The 20,239-nt window shown below is 33.5% G+C and overlaps 1 protein-coding gene across 1 annotated transcript in view; it reads left to right on the forward strand.

Moving 5' to 3' along the window:
• Positions 1 to 20,239, forward strand: part of LOC106468103 — a gene marked incomplete at its 3' end in the record, with an annotated part of 130,571 nt that overhangs the window by 71,702 nt on the left and 38,630 nt on the right. Inside the window, exons 4-5 of the mRNA XM_022396405.1 lie at positions 1,646 to 1,836; positions 17,436 to 17,650. Of these exons, the coding sequence (XP_022252113.1) occupies positions 1,752 to 1,836; positions 17,436 to 17,650 (300 nt within the window). The remainder of the gene's footprint in view (positions 1 to 1,645; positions 1,837 to 17,435; positions 17,651 to 20,239) is intronic.

A 20,239-nucleotide genomic window follows, 5' to 3' on the forward strand; every position in this document is an offset into this window, starting at 1 on the left:
ACAAACAAACAAACCTTTATACATAAATATATATATACCATTCCGAAGCATTATAAAAAGAAATATTACGCTTTTGATACTTATAACTTCACTTTCTTAATGTATAATGTCGTGTCAAGAAGTAAAGTGTGGAGTAATTAGGCTTTGTAAAATGTATAATTATAGTTTTAGCTAAGATTGAAATTCCTTTTCCTTTTAATAGACAAGGAAGTTCCTTTTAATCCAATTTTCTCTGAGTAAAGGAACATGTAGCAGAGAATGGATGACGACAGAGAACTGGCGTAGAAAACGGTAATAAGTGTGAGCACCTACACGTGTGTATGCATTCCAGCTGACACGGCACGCTCTTACTTTGTGCCACTCTAGGCATAACTAGCCATTTAACCAGGGTTCTATAGAACGGGTGCTAGGAAATAGGCATAACTAGCCATTTAAACAGGGTTCTATAGAACGGGTGCTAGGAAATAGGCATAACTAGCCATTTAACCAAGGTTCTATACAACGGGTGCTAGGAAATATGCATAACTAGCCATTTAACCAGGGTTCTATACAACGGGTGCTAGGAAATAGGCATAACTAGCCATTTAAACAGGGTTCTATACAACGGGTGCTAGGAAATAGGCATAACTAGCCATTTAACCAAGGTTCTATAGAACGGGTACTAGGAAATAGGCATAACTAGCCATTTAACCAAGGTTCTATAGAACGGGTACTAGGAAATAGACATAACTAACTAGTTAAACAGGGTTCTATAAAGTGGGTGCTAGGCGATAGACATAACTAGCCATTTAACCAGGGTTCTATAAAACGGGTACTAGGAAGTAGACATAACTAATCATTTAACCAGGATTCGTTAGAACGGGTGCTAGGAAATAGACATAACTAACCATTTAACCAGGGTTCCATAGAGTGGTTTTGATCCCGTTATATATCACTCTGCACTTTCAGATGAGTCATAAAAGTGGCAGCACTCCTGCTATTTGGTTAAGAGTAGATGTGTAGGCGGAGGGTGCCGCTGAATGACTGTGACATAGTCTCAGTGGAGATGAATATTTCTGACCTATGACCTGGCCCTTTATTCCATGGGTTGCATAAACTTCCACCTTCTAAGTTTCTTTGACAACTCTTAGAAAATTGTTTATAAATGTGCTATTTAATCAGACATTCGGGATACATATTACTTGGATGAGACTTTTAGAGTTTACACTACTGAGGGTATTTCTTCATTTTTGGACATAAAGTTGTTTGTTTATTCTGTTTTAGAACAAAGTCACGTTGGGCTATCTGCTGTGTCCACCGTGGGAAATAGAACCCCGGATTTTAGCGTTGTAAGTCCATAGACTTAGCGCTGTTCCACTGGAGTACTTAAACTATAGGAATAAAATTAAATATAAAATATTAATATTAATTATTAATAGAATGTAAAATGTAAGTTTATTTGATATAAGTAATTCGGTAGTTTAAACATGTAAATATTTCATTCGTCGAATATACTTATTAACTTATCGAATTTGAATAATGATAACATTTTACTCCAAGCACAATGTTCTTTATTAATTGAGTAGTTTAAAGTACATATCAGCCTTAACCACTGTATGTTCTCCTTTTCACCGTCTTAAACTTTATTTCACTTCTATTCCACCAGGTGAAGAAGCACCTCTCACAAGATATTTGATTCACTCTGATTAACTGATGTTCTGATATTTCGTAACATACTAAAGGCTAGACTGAGTAGAAAGTCTACATACGGCATGGATTTTCGGAGATGGTTCAACTTCCAGCAACAAAATACCTCTTCCTTGGATTTTCTTTTATTTATATTTGTGCTCATGAGAGGTTAGTATATCCTGTTTATAAGTTTTTTGGACATATTATTACTTTCTCCACTAGTTTATGCACATATTTGTCTGTTTAATCCATATTTTATTTCTGTACACTCACCCCTCTGGAATCAACCAATGAAATAAAGCATTAACTTCATCATTAATACTAGTTTAGACTATTTTGCATCCTATATTAAAGAAGAAGCTGATGAAGAAAGACCGATGAATGCTGAAGGAAGTATGGTGCTATAAGAACTTGTAAGTAAATCTGTGGCATCTGTTGGTGAAATATTTATTATATTCAAACTTGAGCCATGATAAGAAAATTGTTTACACATCGGAAGATCACCTGGGGTTTGACCAATCATTTCCTCCTCAGAGGTAATTTTCTTGGATGAGTGACAGCCAACATGAAATGTTAGCTAGTTGTAAAGTCATTGGTACGCTGCTCTTTAAAAGTGAAATAGATGGATGGCAACAAAGTGTCGGAATAAGGAAACAGAAAACTAGTCCTGTCAAGATATCACCAATAAACGTCGTTCAAGTAAAATGAAGATTCATAAATATTATTATATTCTTATCGTAAGCCTAATACAATTCCTTGTCTTTACCATTCAACTACAAATGATTTACAAGGTAACAGTGGTAACAACCGATGACATTGTTACACGTCATGGCTAAGTGCATCTTAATGGATATCACTAATACTTTAATAGCTATTCCAACACATAGCGTATAGAACCATTTATAGAATACTGAGTCTTAAAAGTAACTTCACTAATGTAGAACTTATAATTAAACATTTTAAGTAAATATTTCTCTCTCTGTTTCTCTTTACTTCTACCGAGTAATTGAAGTATGTTTGATTTACCTTCTTTAATGGACGATAAAGTGATCTTGATATATGAACTTTAATACAGAGAATACAATTATATCATAAGATAGGATGCTGATTTAAATAGAGGATAATTAGAAGATATGCAAATTTGGATATCTTTTGTAAAAAAACGTAGATAAGCTTCCAGCACAGATATTAATGTACTATATGGAAGTTACTGAAAATTCGATACAAAATGATACGTCTGTCTAGGTCACTTAGCATCTGGGGGTCTTGTTATCTTGGTCCAACTCAATGAGCTATCTGCACTCTGTCCACCGCCGAGAATCGAATCCCGGATTTTTGCGATGAAAGTCTGTGGAATTAAACTGACCCACTGGGGGACAATCTGAAGTCTATAATAAAATATGCTGGAACGGCTATGTTAACATTTGATAGAAATATATAGTTTTTGTTTTTATTTATCCTGAATATTCGAGTCTGTAACAAGGATAACGAAAAATGATGTTGACTTGTGTAACTAAGTTTTCGATAAAGAAATTTTCGTTTTGATATAATCTCTACGGTCATATTATATAGTAATTATATACTGACCATGGGTAGCTAAGTTTAATTTTAAAACGTCAGTTTGTTTGTTTTTAGTAAGTCTAAAGTTACACAATGAACTATATATGCTGTGCCCATCGCGAGTAATCAAACTTGACATTTAGCGTTTTAAGTCCTCAGACGTACAGCCAAGCTTGCGGGACGGCAGGGGGCTTTAAAACGTTTTATATTGATCTGGATAGTTTATTTTTAATTACATTTAATAATAAGATAAAATTATATGTGTAGCTCAGTCTACGACACAGATTATGATAAATATAGATGGTAGTGTTAATATGTTAGTTTAATACACATAAAGTTGGTCTGGATAGCTACTAGTTACGTATGTGACATAATGTTATGCTGCTTGATTAGCTGTGAATCAATGCTTGCAACGTAATGTTATGCTGAACTAAGTAGACACTACTCATTGTATGGTCAGTTACTAAAGATCCCCGTACTTGACCGAACTGATAAAATTTATGAATCACGAAAATAACTCAAAGCTAAACCAGATATTATTAGCATCGATACATGAAACATGGCTAAATATTGCATGATTATACATTGTATGTTCCTGTGTTACCTCTTCTAGTGTCAAGGACTGATTTTTATAACTCTATCTATAAAGCAGTTAACAATACAAAAGAATGGTGCCGATAATTGGTGCAGTAATTTAGACACCAACGCGTCTATTAAATGAATATTAAAGTAAAATTAATTATAATCTTTTAAGTACTACGTTAACAAAAGATTCATTTCGTGCTTGATAAGTGTTACAATGACGTGACACAAAGCGAAGAAGACGTGACAATACACATTGTACGAGTTAATTGTGGTTGTATTATTCACTGGTGAATACCTCGCGCTCATTGAGGAGTAGGAAATCTTTTCATCTAATACCGTGGGTTTAATCTTGGTTATTTTTGTTAAAGAGGCATCGTTACACTACCAATAGATATATAAATCAATCTTATTGAGATATATAAATCAATCTTATTGAGATTTATAAATCAATCTTATTGAGATATATATGTATATAAATCAATCTTATTGAGATATATATGTATATAAATCAATCTTATTGATATATATATGTAGATAAATCAATCTTATTGAGAAAGAGATAATGAAGAAACGTTATATTATAAAACGGAGAGTGTAATAAGAACATGAAATACATATTTAATAAAGAGGACGTGGTTGTGTATATTAAAGAAGTAATTTTGTCTGTATTCAGTATCAAAAGTTTATATATATATATATATTAATATTCACAAAGAAATCTACAAATAGCCTGCCTTATTCTAGATCAAAAGCTTGTAGTTACGTTAATATTCATAAAGAAATCCAAAAATAACCGTTTCTCATTCTTGATCAAAGGTTTGTAGTTGCACTAATATTCCCAAATAAAACCAAATATGACTGTGCCTAATTCTAGATCAAAAGCTTGTAATTATGTTAATATTCATAAAGAAATCCAAAAATAACCGTTTCTCATTCTTGATCAAAGGTTTGTAGTTGCATTAATATTCCCAAAGAAAAGCGAATATAACCGTGCCTAATTCTTGATCAAAAGTTTGTAGTTATATTAATATTCGTAAAAAAACCAGAAATAACATTGTCTACATTCGGGGTATATATACATGAGTATATCATGGTAACCATCCCTTCTAAGAATGCGAGTTTATCTTCTATTTTCACTGCGAATTGTATCACGGGACGTTATGTGTTCGCATGGTTCATGAATTCTACAACCTTGTCTGTAATGTGTGGCCATATTAGTGATGTTTCGTTAACGTATCTCAGCCAAAATCTGGGTATTTTAACCGATTTTTTTAGAGTGTTATCTTAGAAATGTTCCACTTAGATGTTACTTAGTACTGGTGATAGTGGTGAGCCGACGGCTAGGCCTTCTTTTTGTTATTGATAGTAGCTATTTTCCTGTTGAAAATAAGTTATATTGATATAGAAGGCTGAGATGTCTATTATCGTGTACATTGTCAGTAGGGTTTGTTCCCCGAGGGCTCATTTTCAAACTGTTGGCAGAATATCTGTGGTGTTTCAAGGGTTAGTTTGTGATTATGTTGGATACATCAAACCGATCAATATATACTGTGAAGTGATTTTTTTTTTGCAATAATTAGACGTAGATAGTTGCATAGACTCGTAACTATGACAACGATTGATACTCGATCACCACAGCCTTAGCTTATCGAAAAACGTGATTTATTCCCCTAACGACTACAATTGAGAAGTTTGGACCTTACTCTGGAACTACGTGATCTATGTTTATGTTTTGTTTGTTTTCTTGAATTTCGCGCAAAGCTACACGAGGGCTATCTGCGCTAGCCGTCCCTAATTTAGCAGTGTAAGACTAGAGGGAAGGCAGCTAGTCATCACCACCCACCGCCAACACTTGGGCTACTCTTTTACCAACGAATAGTGGGATTGACCGTCACATATAACGCCCCCCACGGCTGAAAGGGCGAGCGTGTTTGGTAGGAAGGGGATTCGAACCCGTGACCCTCAGATTGCGAGTCGAGTGCCTTAACCACCTGGCCATGCCGGCCCTATGTTTATGTTCTCTCTATGTCAACAATAGTAATAACGGATGTTTTTAGAGCACCTGTGCTCTATGTCAACAATAGTAATAATCGATGTTTTAGAGCAGCTGTTCTCTATGTCAACAATAGTAATAACTGATGTTTCTAGAGCAGTTGTGCTCTATGTCAACAATAGTAATAACGGATGTTTTAGAGCAGCTGTGTCATATGTTAACAATAGTAATAACCGATGTTTTAGAGCAGCTGTGTCATATGTTAACAATAGTAATAATCGATGTTTTTATCGGTTATTACTATTGTTAACATAGAGCACAGCTGCTATGTTTTAGAGCAGCTGTGCTCTATGTTAACAATAGTAATAACCGATGTTTTTAGAACATTTGGATTCGTAATATCACAGTTGTATTTTATCGGATTGTGGACGATAAAGGGAATGGTCTTCCTTAAGGAAAGTTATGTTCAGTCTCTCCTAAGTGTTTTTACCAACATTGTTACATGTTTGTTCATTGCAATGTAATATGGTTGAGCTGCAGGAAATCAAGTACCGTTTACTACTGAATACTAGTATGTCAATACGCACTAGTGATTTATATCTCACTATTATAGCACTCTTGTTTTATGCCAATTTAATATTGATAGATACTGTGTATTTGGATGTCAGGTAAAGTGTTTTTGGATGTCACATGCGGTGTGTTTGGCTGTCAGATTAGTTGTATTTGAATGCCATATAAGACATGTTTGAATGTCATAAGCGGTGTGTTTGGGTGTCAAGTAAGGTGTGTTGGATGTCTTTTGAATATTGAAGATAATAGATTTTTAATTAGCTAATTTATTATCAGGTTCATCTGTTGATTAGTCACCTGTACTCCGAGAACAAAAAACAAAAGTTTTCTCAAATGCACGTGAGGAGATTCTTGACCATAAATAACTCCCATTAAAAAATATTCAACTTTTGGGATGGTAGTTATCGACATTATCGAATCATAAGAGTTGATGTGAAAGAAAAGAAACAACTTAAGTTGAAGATTTAATGAGTAGCGCCTTAGAAAGTTGACATTGAACTTTAGACCTATTGTCACAGCGTAAACATTAGGAAAAAATAATGTTCTATAAAAGTCTAAATCGATATATCTTAGTGATATACTTAATGATATATCTTAGTGATATACTTAATGATATATCTTAGTGATATACTTAATGACATATTTTAGTGATATACTTAATGACTTATTTTAGTGATATATCTTAGATAATGCTTTTGAACTTCATATTTATTTTACTCAACGTTCAATTTTTCGATATGTTATGCACTGGTGTAGATGGTTATGTTGTAACAACACGAGAATATAAATACTTTCGTTCAACAAAAAACTGCAAGTGATCAGAGAGGACAGTAAGACATGCTGACAGTTTGGATATGCTTCTTCAGCTAGTTAGTTACCTTGTAATTCTTCCATGTGTCTCGCTTGATATTCTAGTTTGAACTGAAAACAACATTCCTCACCTGTAGGGCATGTCATCTCCGCCTTCACCGATCGAAACCCAAATGCAAAGGAGAAATCCTTATTTCTTAGAGATTTTCAACTGAAAAATAGATATGACATTCTTTCAGCTGAGTTTGTATGCTTACATCTTGCCTGGGGGAACTATTTTTCAGATCTTTATATATAAGGCTCTAACTTACTTACGTATCTTTCTCACATCAAACGTTCGTTGACATAAGAAGTTTTGAAGTACTTTTTTTTTGGGGGGGGGGAGTGGAAGGTACTGTATAGATGTTAAATATCACAGAAACATTATTTGTCTCATTACTAAATACCTTATTTGACAGTTCAAGATATTTTAAAAGATGTGCACAGTAATGAAGAAAATATGACGACTCTAGTGAATAGATCAAGATTTATATTTTTTTCAGATTAAAAAAGTTTGAATGTACTACTACTAGCCCTGATATAACTGAAATGATTGATTGTTATTATTATCTATAAATTAAATGTCGGTTTTTTTTCTAGCTTTACTGCCAAAATGTCTAAATGGACAATTCTTCTTTATTAGACAAATCGATTAAACATTGTAATGAAGAAAACCGTATTTTTTATGTAAGTTATTTATGTTAAACTATTTTATATATAATCAGTTTTTTTCTCCTTTCTTCATACGTTATTATGCTTTTTTACGCTAAAAATCAACAACAAAAAGAAGAGGATATGTTAAAAATCAGGATTATTCTTTTAAAAGCTGTTTTATGACGAGACAGTTTCTTATTTCCGAAAGATGTTTGAAGTTAAGCACAAAGCTACACAATGGGCTATCGAAACCCGGTTTCTAGCGTTGTAAGTCCGCAGACATACCGCTGTGCCACTGGAGGGCTCCGAAAGATGTACGAAGCATGCCGATCGTGATCAGTTCCTCGGTATATTTTTTGTTAAGTTAGGGCTATAAGTAAGGATTTATATATGACATAAAACATCAGATTATGTCTCCAAATTTATATGTTTCGTTTGTATTGTGAGGTTTCAATTACAGATATTCTAAAATATTATTTTGCAAAATAAAACAACGATAGCGTAAAGCGTTTCCATAAAGTTTTGATACACAGAATTACATACGTGTGTAAAGAAAACGTCAATATTTATTTTCATTTCGGTGATCTTCAAAATTAAAATAAGTTCACTCTTTATGTCATTATGTCTTATTCCTTGTGAACTACTTTTGAATAGTTATATAATCAACGGATGAACACTGGAAAATAATGATTGAACATTAAGTAATTCATCCAGAAACTAGTATAGTAAAGTGAATAGAAATAGCGGAAATTAAGTGTACCTCTGAATTTAGTAAAATCGCAGAAACCGTGTTGGTGTAAGTCTGCCTACCTCTAGAAGTTTACGTCACAGCTGGTTGAAACATCTGTTTCCATAGGCTACAACTGCCTTCTAGTTTCGTACAACGTATTATTATACATATTGTCATATAGATTTATTCAACATACATCTGTATAGATAGGTCTACATTTTTCACCGTATTTGTCAAATATATATAAACGAATCACTTCAGATAAGTAGAAACATATATAAGAAGACAATCGGAGATACGATTGGTGATATTTCACAATCATATAACAATTTACAAACAGTTGTCTTAAATTTTTTGAATATTTAGCTAATCAGGTGGATTTATGGAAAACATGTCACTCACAGTTATTGGAACAGTCTGAAAAATATATATATAGTTGCGTTCATATGAAATGTTAAATTCATAATGGTCTATAAAAATACGCAATCTGAATATAATATCATGACTCTAAGGCATAGTCGCTTTATAACAAAGGGCATAAAAAAGGTAACTTTCTACTTCTTAGCAAAAGTCACTAGCTACAGAACCTCAATCTTGATACAAAATTACACTCTAAGTATAAAGTATTAGTTCCAAAAGTCACCAACTACAGAACCCCAATGTTGATACAAAATGACACTATAAATATAAAGTATTAGTTTCAAAAGTCACCAGCTATAGAACCCCAAATTTTGATACAAAATTACACTATAAATATAAAGTATTGGCTACAAAGGTCATCAGCTACAAAACCCCAATGTTGATATAAAATTACACTATAAATATAAAGTATTGGCTACAAAGGTCATCAGCTACAAAACCCCAATGTTGATATAAAATTACACTATAAATATAAAGTGTTAGGTCCAAAAGTCACCAGCTACAGAACCCCAAATTTTGATACAAAATTACACTATAAATATAAAGTGTTAGGTCCAAAAGTCATTAGCTACAGAACCCCAATTTTGATATAAAATTACACTACAAATATAAAGTGTTGGTTCCAAAAGTCACCAGCTACAGAACCACAATGTTGATACAAAATTACACTATAAATATAAATGTTTGCACACCAACTACGCAGCTTTAATGATGGATTTTAATTTCAAACGTTTAATTTCACTATATTTATATGACTTAAAAGAAGAAAATTACACTATCTATATTAACAGGTATTGCACGGGCTAGGATAATAAAATTGAAGCCTCACAGGAAACCTTTAACTGAGTTTTATACGTGCAACCACTATCGACTATTGTTTTTCTCTCTTGTTATTTTCAATGAGCTATAAAACGTCCTTTATAGCGGAGTTTCAGAGCTTTCCTCCCCTATACCTATGTAGAGCATCGTGTGTTGCTATAATAGCTATTAGGATGACACTTTTACTAATGGATATGTCATGTTAAAATATAAAGAAAACTGACGAAGGAAACCGCATTACGCATAACAATTAGGTAGTTACCTTCACAAAAAGTAGCTACGGCGTGAAATAATAATTAATTCTCACAGATGGAGCTGTGGAAAAACATGCGTCGAAAAATAAAAAAGAGAAATCTATCTTTTCGTTTGTTAGTTTATTGAATTTTGCGCAAACTTATTTGATGGCCATCTACGCTAGCCGTACCTGGCATGGCGTGGTGGTTAGGGTGCTGGATTCGCAATCTGAGGCTCCCGAGTTCGAATCCCCGTCGCCAAACATGCTGAGCCAGCCATCCGCGTGTAATTATTCTTGGCTTTCAAAAATACCGGCTGACCCCAAACTAGTTGGGATTAAAGTTGTAATAGACAGAAAGAAGACAGCAAGTAAACATCACCCACTGGCAAGTCTTGGAATACTTTCTTACTAGCGAATAGTGGGACTGACCGAAACATTACAACACTCCCATATTCGGTCACGGGATTCGATCCGCTACCCACAGATTGCGAGTTGAGTGCCCTAACCACTAAGACATGTCGGGTGTACACCTATTTTTTAACCTGGACTATTTCAAAAATGAAAATTAAGATAATTAACTGGTTTATGCCACCACTGCTTCTTAAGAAAAGTCAAAACTCGTTTGTAAACGATATCTTTTTAAGTGAGAATACATTTTGACAAATATATATATATCTTTTGCGTTAATCATAATCAATTAATACACAAGATTTTTTAAAGACAAAGACTAACGCTCGAATAAATGAATAATTAAGTACATATAATCAAGTAAATAACTAAGATAACTACTGAATTATTAAAACAAAAAACGTGTTTTCAACCTCATTATGAAAGTACTCTTTGTAAAAAAAGCTATTTATTTTTCAACTATAATTTGCATATAAGGTCGCCCGGCATGGCCAGGTGGATAAGGCGCTCGACTCGCAATCTGAGGGTCGCGGGTTCGAATCCCCTTCCTACCAAACACGCTCGCCCTTTTAGCCGTGGGGGCGTTATAATGTGACGGTCAATCCCACTATTTGTTAGTAAAAGAGTAGCCCAAGAGTTGGTGGTGGGTGGTGATGACTAGCTGCCTTCCCTCTAGTCTTACACTGCTAAATTAGGGACGGCTAGCGCAGATAGCCCTCGTGTAGCTTTGCGCGAAATTAAAAAAAAAAACAAAAAACAGGTCAAAACGTTGGGGGAAAAGAGTTTGGTTTCGACCAGAGTCGCACCAGAGTAGAAGCTAACACGCATATATTTCCAATTCTTTGCTTGTTTGTTATTATCAAAAACCTAACACAAAACTCAACAGCTTTTATTTTATTTTATATTTATTTTATTTTTCTGCGTAATGTACACCCTACACGACCGGTGTTTATTTCATTTAAGGATATATTATAAAATTTTACAGCTTTCATCCGGGTTATACCATCATTACGAGCAAAAAAAATTAGTATGACATAAGCGAAAATTCTGGGTCGAATAGAAAATGTGAAACAGTAGGGGAAAAGGGGGGACGAAGGAAGTCTGCTGAAAATGGTTCTGAAGGACAAGTATTAACATAAAAACCGATCTTACTCTAAATTCGTGTATCGTATGAACGCATTAATAACTGAGATATGGGCGAAGTTTACGGTCAATGAAACCTGAATATATTATAATGTCGTTGTCTAACCCTAAATATCATGGTCCCAAAAGTTTCGAGCTGGAAGGAGTTTTCCAAGAGTCTGTCACTATTACTATGGATTTTTTGTGACGTCATTATAATACCATCTTTCTATATAAAACAATCTGACGTTTTCCTATTGCCTTATCCGCCACGCTTACTTCTAGGGGTTTTAGAAGCTCTAACACGGAGTAATGTACTGATAATCCAACAAGACATGTTCATACCTTATTATAAATACTTATTTTTCTCGCTCTTTATGCTGTCATACAGGAAATTTACCTTCATGAAAAATACTGTGCTCCAAAATACGTCAATGTGCGTGTTTATTTATCCAGCTCACATTTATGTGCATATTTTATGTCGCACTACGTTAAGCATATTGTATTCCAAAGCACGTTTGTAAACGTACTGGTTTTTTGATTTTACCTTTCAAACTAATTATTTCCATGATTTAAATGAAACAAATTAACAGTATTCTGAACACTTAACCAAACAAACCAATCTAGGTGTGTGTATTTCAAATCGATTCAGGTGTATATATTTCTATTCTTTTATGATATAACATGTTACATTATCAGTCACTTTGTGCTCAGTTTTATGATCCTTTTAATTTTACGAGCAACCCAAAACACACTGATGTTACCGCTTTTTTCGGTCACTGATATTCGCTTTTTCCTTTCCTCTCGTCTGTGAACTGCTCATCTTAGTATAGAGAATTTGATTACTTTTGGTTTTGATCCAAAACGTAGACTCCAATTGAACTGTGAATACGTAAATAGTAAAGAGAGGAAGAAGAGGAAAATAAACAATGCAAACATGAAATGGCAAATCAGTACCAGTGAAATGAGTCAGTGAGTACTCTTGTATTTTGGAACCCCCTACTTTGTTAAGGCACTCTTGTATATTGGAACCCCTACTTTGTTAAGACACTCTTGTACATGTGAAATCCTACTTTCTTAAGGCATTCTTGTAAATAGGAAACCTTTCTTTGCTAAGGTACCCTAGTATATAGTAAACCCTACTTTGTTAAGGCACTCTTGTATATTGGAACCCTACTTTGTTAAGACACTCTTGTACATGTGAAATCCTACTTTCTTAAGGCATTCTTGTAAATAGGAAACCTTTCTTTGCTAAGGTACCCTAGTATATAGTAAACCCTACTTTGTTAATGCACTCTTGTATATTGGAACCCCTACTTTGTTAAGACACTCTTGTACATGTGAAATCCTACTTTCTTAAGGCATTCTTGTAAATAGGAAACTTTTCTTTGCTAAGGTACCCTAGTATATAGTAAACCCTACTTTGTTAAGGCACTCTTGTACATAAAAAATCTTATTCTGTTAAGACACTCTTGTACATATGAAACCCTACTTTGTTAAAAAGGAAGAAGTAGCAGGGTGCTGGTCCAGTAGATAACTAGAGAGATCTTTAAAGTCTCATTTAAGTTACAGCTAGTGTTTTTAATCTTAAACTACTAACTTATTCTAAAATAAGGGGCTGTAATAATGCCAACATAGATAATTTGATATGCGTAAGGGGATCTTAATAAAGCCTACCTTAGAAAGTTTTAGTAAGGGGTTTGTAATAAAGCATACATTAGAGACTTTGTGTATGGGGTCCTATTAAAGCCTATGTTAGAGAGTTTGTAATATGTCTAAGAGAGTCTTAATAAAGCCTAACTTAAAGAGTTTGTGTTTTCTATGTATGCATATATAATTTCCATTTTTCACTTATTTTAATGCATTCTTAATAATGTTTATATCGTTGTTGTAAAATATTTTAAACAGGATTTAAATGTATTAATAGGGTTATAATTCATTATTATTACTTAGATAGCTTACTTTGGTTGTAAGTAAGCATAAAGCTACGGAATAGGCCATATCAACCCCAGGTATCAAAACCCGGTGTTTAGTATTTTAATCCCTCAGAATTATCGCTGAGCCACCGAAGGACTTTTTAGATAGCACGTTAAAGTTAAAGATTGTTTCTTTTACCTGTGATGGTAAAAAGTCTATCAAGTAGAGTAGATTAGAGATTGGGAGAAATAGCACCCCTAGTTTTAATTACAAAAATATATTTATTTTACAATAGCTTTACATAATATCAAAAATACAAACCACCTGACGTTATTTTTAACAAACTTTCGCAAAGCTGAAATCTTTTTTGATGACGAAACAGGCCTTCAGCTGTAAAAAACAAAAAAGGAAGGAAGGAAAGAACGTTTTTGATTGAATAGATCCCCAGCTTTTGCGTTACTAAAAATTAGATATTATTATTTTCTTCAAGAAAATGCGATGATGAATTATTTTCCTATGCGAATCAAGCCAAAGCAAAAATACAGAAAAAAAAAGGATTGGATACACAATCGATTTCCTAGAACCACGTGGTTCGCTCAACCGCTGTCTTTTCGAATTAGTTCTAGTTTTTATACCACGTGTTTCCCGAGGTATTTCCCTACATGGTCATGATTTTAAAACTATACAAAGCTAAGAGTCTAATAAATCCAGACTAAGTTTTGTGCCAAGTATCTCATGAAATGCTAAAATACATTAAGAGGGTTCTAATAAGAATGGCACAGCAATATGTCTGCGGACTCACAACGCTAGAAACCGCGTTTCGATACCCGTGGTGGGCAGAGCACAGATAGCCCATTGTACAAAGCTAAGAGTCTAATAAATCAGGGACTTTCTCGAGTCTAGTTACATTTGGAACGATTGTGTAATATTTGAAAATGTTAGAAAAATATTGAGGAAATGAAGTTTTGTGCCAAGTATCTCATGAAATGCTAAAATACATTAAGAGGGTTCTAATAAGAATGGCACAGCAATATGTCTGCGGACTCACAACGCTAGAAACCGCGTTTCGATACCCGTGGTGGGCAGAGCACAGATTGCCCATTGTGTAGCTTTGTGCTTAACTTCAAACAAAGAATCTAATAAAAAATAATAAACACAACCCTCTAAAAAAGTATTCGAATATACAAACTTAAAATAATGGTAATACTGTCCTAGTACGGCGCTGCCCATCTTTGGCCTGAATAACTCGAATTATTCTGTCCAAAAAAGCGCCTGGTGCAATTTATTTTCATAGTTAAAGATTAGTCCGTTAGTTGAAAAAGGCTGTGTTATAGTTGTACGAATTAGCCCCTTTAGGTGGCCTCAGACAGGGATAAGATACGAGCTTTGGCTGGACTATTCCAAAACGTCACTTTAAAACCAGAGTTGTTTCTGATTGACATTTCCGGCAAGGAGTACAATTCTTTTACTCGATAAAAAAAGTTCTTCCATGTCAGTTTAATATGTTTTGTTACCAATTAGAATTTTCAAAACCCATGCCCAGCATGTGTTATTTGGCCCTCACAATTACACCTTCTCCGAAAATAACTACAGAGTAATTGATTACTTACGTGCTCACGTTCAGCCATTAGTTTGAAGTCACATACGATTTGTGATCAATGTTTAACATTCCTGTGTTGGAGAGTATACATCAAACAAAACAATAATAATCACTCTCGCTGCAGTTCGTGTATACCATATTCATGGAATCTAAGCTGTAAAAACATAAAAGATGATTTTTAGTTCACGCATGGTTTCTGTGAATTTCTTGCATTCCTGATTTCTGTAAGATTTTCACATTTCCAAGTGAATCCTTGCCATGTTCTTACAATTGATTCAAGTTTATATTAAAAGGCTCTCAAACCTTCAAGTTTTTTTTGTGAAGAGCTGTAATTTCTTTATTTAAAGCAAAAGAAGGTAATGGCTGGAATGCGTGACTATATTTCAATAATTCACATATAACCATACTGAGGGAATGTGTTTACTATACTTATCAAATGATGTACCAATAACTCAAGAGAATTCTTTCAGTCATTTTTTTAAACATTCATTTTTTGTGAATCGTTTAGATGTGGGTTTTCCCACCAAGAAAGATTATAAAATAATTTATTTTAAATTGTGGATAATGAATAGAAAGTAAATTAAATATAATCTCGTGTTGTTAAATTTCTCCAATCCGTTTAGTTCATAATGGATTTTAAGTGTTAGTTTCCATATAACATATAAAATTATGCCCCGCTCTCAGTGGCTCAGCGGCTAGTGTGCATGCTTATAACGGCAAAAACCGGGTTTCGATACCCGTGGTGAGCACAACACAAATAACCCGTTCTGGATCTTTGTGTTTAATTACAAACAAACGTAAGAGCGCTTGTAAAGAATTGAGAGTGTAGGTGTGAGATTAGCACTTAGAGTGTCGGTGTGAGATTAGCAGTTAAAGTGTTAGGCTGTGTAACGAAATTTTAAAGTTCGACCCACCGATTTGTTCAAGATATGATATCTGACGAAAGGGTAATACCTAAGTTACGTTCACTCTGTTATTTTCCTACACTTTATTTGTAGAATTGGAAACGAAAACTTGCGAAGGATTTCTTTGAAAGTAAGTGATTGTGACATATGTCTAGAAAACAAGTGATCTAAAGATAACATTGTTATAAAGTTTTAACTGTTTTGATACATAATGTAAGTTCGAATGTTTCGAACATAGAATATCTCTTTTACAACTTCCTCATCCTCATTCATCCATTTGTCATCAGCTTAAAAAAAACGGATAAACGTTAACGTGAATAGAAGAAAACAAATGATATATATTAACCTTACACATACATCTTATTAACATTCTGAACATTTGGCGTTATTGTAATATTAGTAATTTACTCAGTTTCTACACTTCTGCTTATCCTTATAGTTCTTTAAGGTTTAATAAGGATTACAATAGTTATCTAGTTTGGTAAAATTTTGCTAAAGGTTTTCATATATTTATCAATATTTCTACTAATCAGCTGTAAACTTTTATCTTACTTCTAATCTACTTAATCTACTCGAACTTTCTCGGGTACACAAAGGGCTATCTGTGCGCTGCCTATCACGGGTATCGAAACCCGGTTTCTAGCAGTTAAGTAGCAGTTGATACATAAATAAATTAGAGACATTGTGCTATATGATTAGGGAATCATTAATACAACAAAATAATCATTTGTCTTTTTTTTTGGATGATTATCTTAGATGATTAGAAATATTTAATGTTATGTAATAAAATATATGCAATTTAATTTTTTATTTTAGCTTCCGGTTGAGGGCGCTATATAGTTGGCAATATTTAATGTTAAGTAATGAAATATATGCAGTTTAATTACATATTTTATCGTCCGGTCGAGGGCGCTATATAACTGGAAATATTTGATTGATTGTTTGTTGTTAGGCCCAAAGCCATACCATTGACCATCTGTGATCTGCCCACTGTAGGTATCAAAACTCGATTTTTAGCGTTATAAGTGATTCAGCGGTAAGACTTAGGGCAAGGGGCAGAACAATTTGAAAAAGTTTTATTCTAACACTCAAACAAGCCTTCTTTTTTCCTTATTGTATTAATTTGTCTACACAACCAGTTACATTTAACAATAGCATTGTATTTTCTCTTCATCTAGCTAGACCCCCCCCCCCCCAGCGGTATTTCTGTGGGCTTATAATGCCAGAACGCGAATTTTGATGTCCGCTGTGTGAAGCGTACAGATAGTCCTTTGAATAGTTTTGTGCTCAATACCAACAAACAAACAAATCTTCTAACTGACTAAGAATGACTATGGAGAACAATTAAACTTTGTAAGCCTAATATGGTCGCTAAACACTTATGCATTTTTATCCCTTAGCTATCTCCTTGACCACCCCTTTACGACTGGTAATGTTAGACGTTCCGTCGCCAACGGTAGTGGGACAGGAAGTAGAACTTACATGCAGCTTTGACCTAAATGGAGACACTTTGTACTCGGTAAAATGGTACAAGGACGATGTTGAATTCTACCGTTTCGTTCCGAATGACTGGCCTCCTGGACAGTTTCTTCCGCTTAGTGGCGTCAGAGTTGATGTAAGTACAACATATCCAAGTTTTGTTTACAATTCATTGTTGTTCCATATGGCAGGTCTTCCCGTTTTACCAACATTCAAAGGCTAGAAATATTGTTTATTTTACACGTAAAGTTAGATTCACGCCTTGCGTTATTAATAGGAATGAGTAAATTATCACTGTGATTTTTCTTTCCATCTATGAACAATGAAATTGTGTTCCTAGGATATATGTTTCAGGGTATTCATTAAAAAAAAAATTGTGATGTTTCTACGATTGACGAATTGACAATCATTAAAGCTAAAAGATTTGTAAGAATTAATGAAATCAAATCATTTGAAAATGCCATTAAAGAAATTGTTTTTGTCTACGACGACTTATTTGAGATTTTAGTTTTATTGCAAAATATGATTTAAAACGATATGTTTTTTCTGATTCATTTTTTATCAATTTCATCACGTGTGCTTGTAATACTGTACCTTTAAACTTCGTGAAACCTAGATAATTATAATACTGTACCTTTAAACTTCATGAAATCTAGACAATTATAAAAGGAAACGAACTCTTGTCAATTGCTCTCTCACGTTCCTTTTATCTCATACATCAAAGTTGATTCCTCTTTTCTGATCTGCACTGGATGACATCTACGTTCTAAAATATGGATTATAGAAGTTAAATTTTATACAGCGTACTCAACTGGATATTTTTACTGATTCATTCAACAAAGTTATATTGGTGATGAGTTACTCAACCCGATTATATTGTACCGAGTCACTCAACCAGGTTATATTGTATTGATTCACTCAGCTAGGTTATATTGTAATGAGTCTTTCAACTAGGTTATATTGTATTGAGTCAGTCCACAAAGATATATTGTATTGATTCACTCGTCAAGGTGATATTCTAATGAGTCAGTCAACAAAAATATATTGTATTGATTCACTAAAGAAAGTTTTATTATATTGAATGACTCAACAAGGTTATATTTTACTGAGTCAGTCAACAAAGATATATTGTACTGAGTCAGTCAACAAAGTTATATTCTAATGAGTCAGTCAACAAAGGTATATTGTATTGATTCACTCAACAAGTTTATATTGTACTGAGTCAGTCAACAAAGGTATATTGTATTGATTCACTCAACAAGGTTATATTGTATTGATTCATTCAACAAGTTTATATTGTACTGAGTCACTCAACCAGGTTATATTGTATTGATTCACTTTGCTAGATTATATTGTACTGACTCATTCAACAGGGTTATATTGTATTGATTCACTTAACAAGGTTATAGTGTACCGAGTCTTTCAACTAGGTTACATTGTATTCATTCACTCAACTAGGCTATAATGTACTGAGTCTTTCAACTAGGTTATATTGTAATGAGTCAGTCAACAAAGGTATATTGTATTGATTCACTCAACAAAGTTATATTGTAATGAGTCAGTCAACAAAGATATATTGTATTGATTCACTCAACAAAGTTATATTGTAATGAGTCAGTCAACAAAGATATATTGTATTGATTTACTCAACAAAGTTATATTGTAATAAGTCAGTCAACAAAGATATATTGTATTGATTCACTCAACAAGTTTATATTGTAATGAATGAACCAACAAAGATATATTGTATTCATTCACTCAGCAAGGTTGTATTGTAATGAGTCAGTAAACAAAGATATGTTGTATTGATTCACTCAACAAGGTACTTTTTGTATCTTTACTACGACAAATTTATGGAAATGTTTAATAGATCATTACTGTTGGGAAGTTCTTTTAGTTTCACGCTATGTAAATAGCTCGAGGAGATGATAACGGACTGACTTGCGAATGTTGTGATGCTGGAGAGTTGAGAAAGTTCGATAACCAACAATCCGGAATTGAAATTGAAAAATACTCCAGGAAGATTTGATCTACAATTAAGACACTTTAATATATGAGCTGCATATGTAGGCAGGCGAAAGGATATAACCACCGTTGATTTATGTTTATCAATGGATCTATGTTCTCATACATATAAACGTCTCATACTAGTTTCTAGTGGCTTTATCTTCTATAATGTATTTTATTTCATATACATATATATGTGTACAAATATAATACAACAAGAACACACTCGAACTGTTCTCTGAATGCTTTTTTTATGTTCTTTATTATTTCCTGGCTTCTTATGAAATTACTTGGTTTACGTTTAACCAGTATCGTGACTTCAAAGGCTACTCCTAAGAATCTTTAAAAAAAACACACTTCCAAATACAACTTTTAACAGAAAATAAATAACAAAAATAAAATACACAACTATGAAAATATACACACATAAAACAGCACCCCACAGCGATAAGTCTGCGGACTTATAACGTTAGAAATCGGGTTTAAATATCCGTAGTTGGCACAGTACAAATAGCCCATTGTGCAGCTTTGTGCTTAACTACAAACAAATAAACACATAAAACATAATATTTCTATAAATTAATTACGTTAAAATATATTAAAAATGTATTACCTCAATGTAAATTCATGATTAATGAAAGGTTATCTTAGGACATGAAAAGTTTCCTTATATGTAACTGTAGAAAAAGCGAAAAGCGCCAATAAAAACCGGAAAACT

This window comes from Limulus polyphemus, unplaced genomic scaffold, assembly GCF_000517525.1.
Source record: "Limulus polyphemus unplaced genomic scaffold, Limulus_polyphemus-2.1.2 Scaffold2874, whole genome shotgun sequence".
NCBI lineage: Eukaryota > Metazoa > Arthropoda > Merostomata > Xiphosura > Limulidae > Limulus > Limulus polyphemus.